The sequence below is a fragment of the Austrofundulus limnaeus genome, unplaced genomic scaffold (assembly GCF_001266775.1).
Source record: "Austrofundulus limnaeus strain Quisiro unplaced genomic scaffold, Austrofundulus_limnaeus-1.0 Scaffold662, whole genome shotgun sequence".
NCBI lineage: Eukaryota > Metazoa > Chordata > Actinopteri > Cyprinodontiformes > Rivulidae > Austrofundulus > Austrofundulus limnaeus.
This window is the reverse complement of record NW_013953064.1, coordinates 104225-107209: the sequence shown is the minus strand read 5'-3', so window position 1 is coordinate 107209 and position 2985 is coordinate 104225. Positions and strand designations below refer to the sequence as shown.

General features: G+C 49.5%; 1 protein-coding gene across 1 annotated transcript in view; it reads right to left on the bottom strand.

The window, feature by feature from the left end:
• Positions 1 to 833: 833 nt before the first annotated feature.
• Positions 834 to 2985, bottom strand: part of LOC106531643 (caspase recruitment domain-containing protein 8) — a 4587-nt gene continuing 2435 nt past the window's right edge. Inside the window, exon 3 of the mRNA XM_014027545.1 lies at positions 834 to 1884. Coding sequence (XP_013882999.1) covers positions 970 to 1884 — 915 coding nt within the window. The 3' untranslated portion in view covers positions 834 to 969. The remainder of the gene's footprint in view (positions 1885 to 2985) is intronic.

The window sequence follows — 2985 nt, the reverse complement described above, 5'->3', positions numbered from 1 at the left end:
GTCTCTCTCTGAGCTTCACATCACGTACTCCAAAGACGATCTGATCTTTGACCATCGAGTCCTTCAGCAGGCCAAAATTGCATGACTGAGCTTTTACTTTCAAATCTGTTAGAAAGTTATGGAAGGGTTCATGCTGGGTCTGCATTCGGGAACGAAACACGTATCTCTCATAGCATTCATTCTTCTTAGGTGAACAGTGAGCGTCAAATTTACTTAGCACAACATCCAACTTTTCTTTGTCTTCTGCTTCATCAAACACAAATGTGTTGTAGACTTCCAAAGCCTGCGCTCCTGCTATGGTCAGCAACATCGCTACCTTTCTTGGCTCCGGCTTTGTCTCCAATCCCATTGCGGCGACATATAGTTGAAAGCGTTGTTTGAAAGCACGCCAATTCTCAACAACGTTTCCCGTCAGCTTCAAGCTCTCCGGTGGTTTCAGCTCCTTGGTCGGCTCTTAGTGGACTCCTGACACCATGTTATATTCATGCTTGATAAGAACCAGACGTTGTGTAATGCTCAGACACTTTTGTTAAAGCATCTTTCCACAGGTCTGCTCACCCTGTTTGCTCACAGGTGTGTCACATAAGAATCTCCTTCTATTGTTCTGTTCTTTACATTTATACATTCACATGAACTCATGCTCGYCACCTAGTGGACATAAACATAATTCATTCAATCATGACACTGAAATGCTAAAGCTAAATGCTGRTTTAAGAGATTAACTGAAATGCCAAAGATAAATGCTAATTTAATACAYTAGCTGAAATGCTAAAGCTAAAGGCTAAATTAAGAGAGAAGTTGAAATGTAAAAGCTAARTGYTAATTWRAGAKAKYAGCTGAAATGCTAAAGCTAAATRTTAATTTAACAGATTAGCTGAATGCTAAAGCTAAGCGTGAGCATTTAGATGAATAGAACCATGGAAGTGGGTCGATGTTGACCTTCAGGTCTGGTTGAACAGAACCTGATCCTCACATCAGCCCCAGATGTTCTGAGAGAAACGGGTCGAGCTCACAGAGGAACTGGATCATCTCTGAGCTAGCAGCTGGACCTTTCTTCCTCACGGTGTCGATGACAAAGCGAGCTCTGTCTCTCCTGCTCCTCTCCTCCTCGGCTGCCTCCTTCTCAGAATCACTCAGAACTTTCCTCTCCAGCAGTTTGTCCAGCAGACACTGCAGAACAGGACCTGATACTCCATCCGTGAAGCTGATCCGTGTCTCTGACAGCTGCTCGTCAGGGGACAGGTTCTGACGGGTGGATCCACAGGACCGGTTGGGTCCAGAGGAGGACAGACAAAGACGTCTGTCCCAGACGCTGGAGGAGCTGCTGTCCTTCAGGAACAGCTTCATGTGTTTCATCAGCTGCTCATAAASCACCTGGAACGTTGGCAGGAAGTTGTCGTAGGACTCCGGGTCAAATTCGGCTTCTTTCGGCTGAACCAGAACCAAGTCATGTCCAGAACCGGTGGACAGAGTGTAGAMCTGCTGAGGCTGCAGCTTACAGTGAGGCGGGGTCTCCAGAAACGTCTCTGTTTTGTCTAACTTCTTCCTGAATCTCAGAACTTCTCCCACAGGAACATTTCTTGGCAGCAGCAGAACATTAATCAGGTGATCATCTCCAGGTTCTGCCGGGCTCTTGTAGAAGAGCAGAACCARCGCTCGGACCGGGTCAGGAGGAGAGTCTTCATCCTTCACGTTACCGAAAGCAGAGAAGCTCCTGATGTTTATGACCACATGAGTTTCTGTCATCCTCTCAGGTCTGATGAACTCCATGTCTCCATGGTCCACATGAGCCACGGACAGGTGGGCCTCTGCACCTGGCAGGTGGTCCTCTGCACCTGGCAGGTGGTCCTCTGCACCTGACAGGTGGTCCTCTGCAGCTGACAGGTGGTCCTCTGCACCTGACAGGTGGTCCTCTGCACCTGGCAGGTGGTCCTCTGCAGCTGACAGGTGGTCCTTTGCACCTGGCAGGTGGTCCTCTGCACCTGACAGGTGGTCCTCTGCACGTGGCAGGTGGTCCTCTGCACGTGGCAGGTGATCCTCTGCAGCTAACAGGTGGTCCTCTGCACCTGGCAGGTGGTCCACTGCACGTGTGGAGCGGAGCTCACAGTGAGGAAGATGAAGCTGAGCCACAGACAGCTGAGGACATGTGATGTCAAACAGAGGTCCTGCAGGCTTCTTGTGATGCTGGCTCAGGGCTCTTCTGTCCCAGGGGACTGTCCTGTAGGACACGTCTCCTGCTGCCTTCATGTCAAACACCAGGCCCGTCTCTCGGCACTGGTACAGGCCTGGACCAGAGCAGTGGAACCTGTAGACTTCACCACCTTCATCATCGTCAGTGAAGTCAGGTGTGAACTCCTGAAAGCTGCTCTGCAGCTTCNGCGGAGGGGACGAGGAAGTCCACTGTGGGTTCTACTGGAACCAGAACCTGAGGCTTGGAGGTGAGGTTGAGGGGAGACCCTCACAGCTTCACCTAACTCTTCTTCTCTGGAGCCCATCTCTGTGAGGGCCTCAGTCCATAGATCGAGACCAGTTGACCTCCTTAAGCCAGTGTAACACCCAAGACTCCCTCCCAGAGGTGGAGGAGGAGAATCATGTCTGCATATCCTGCATATCCTGGTCAAAGCAGTCCTGATCCTTCTGGCAGTACTCCTAAAACATGAAGCTGGTCTTCTTGTCTCTTGGTGTCTCTCAGCTGATGTCCTGCTGCTGACTCCAGAAGAGTCTGGGACTGTGGAGCTGGAGCAGCACAGACCTGGAGGAGGTGGAGAGACGTTTCTTCCTGCCATCATAAAACTGAACCACCTCCTGTTATTCCAGTCTTTTGTCCCAGACAAACAGTCGTCCTCTCTTTGACGTCTTCATGTTGGCTTTGGTTCTGAAAACAGACACAGTTTGATAATTCAGAGGAGAAATACAAACCCAGCTCCACAAAGTTGGGACATTGATTCTCTAAAACAAAGAAAACAAAATACAATGAATTGTAAA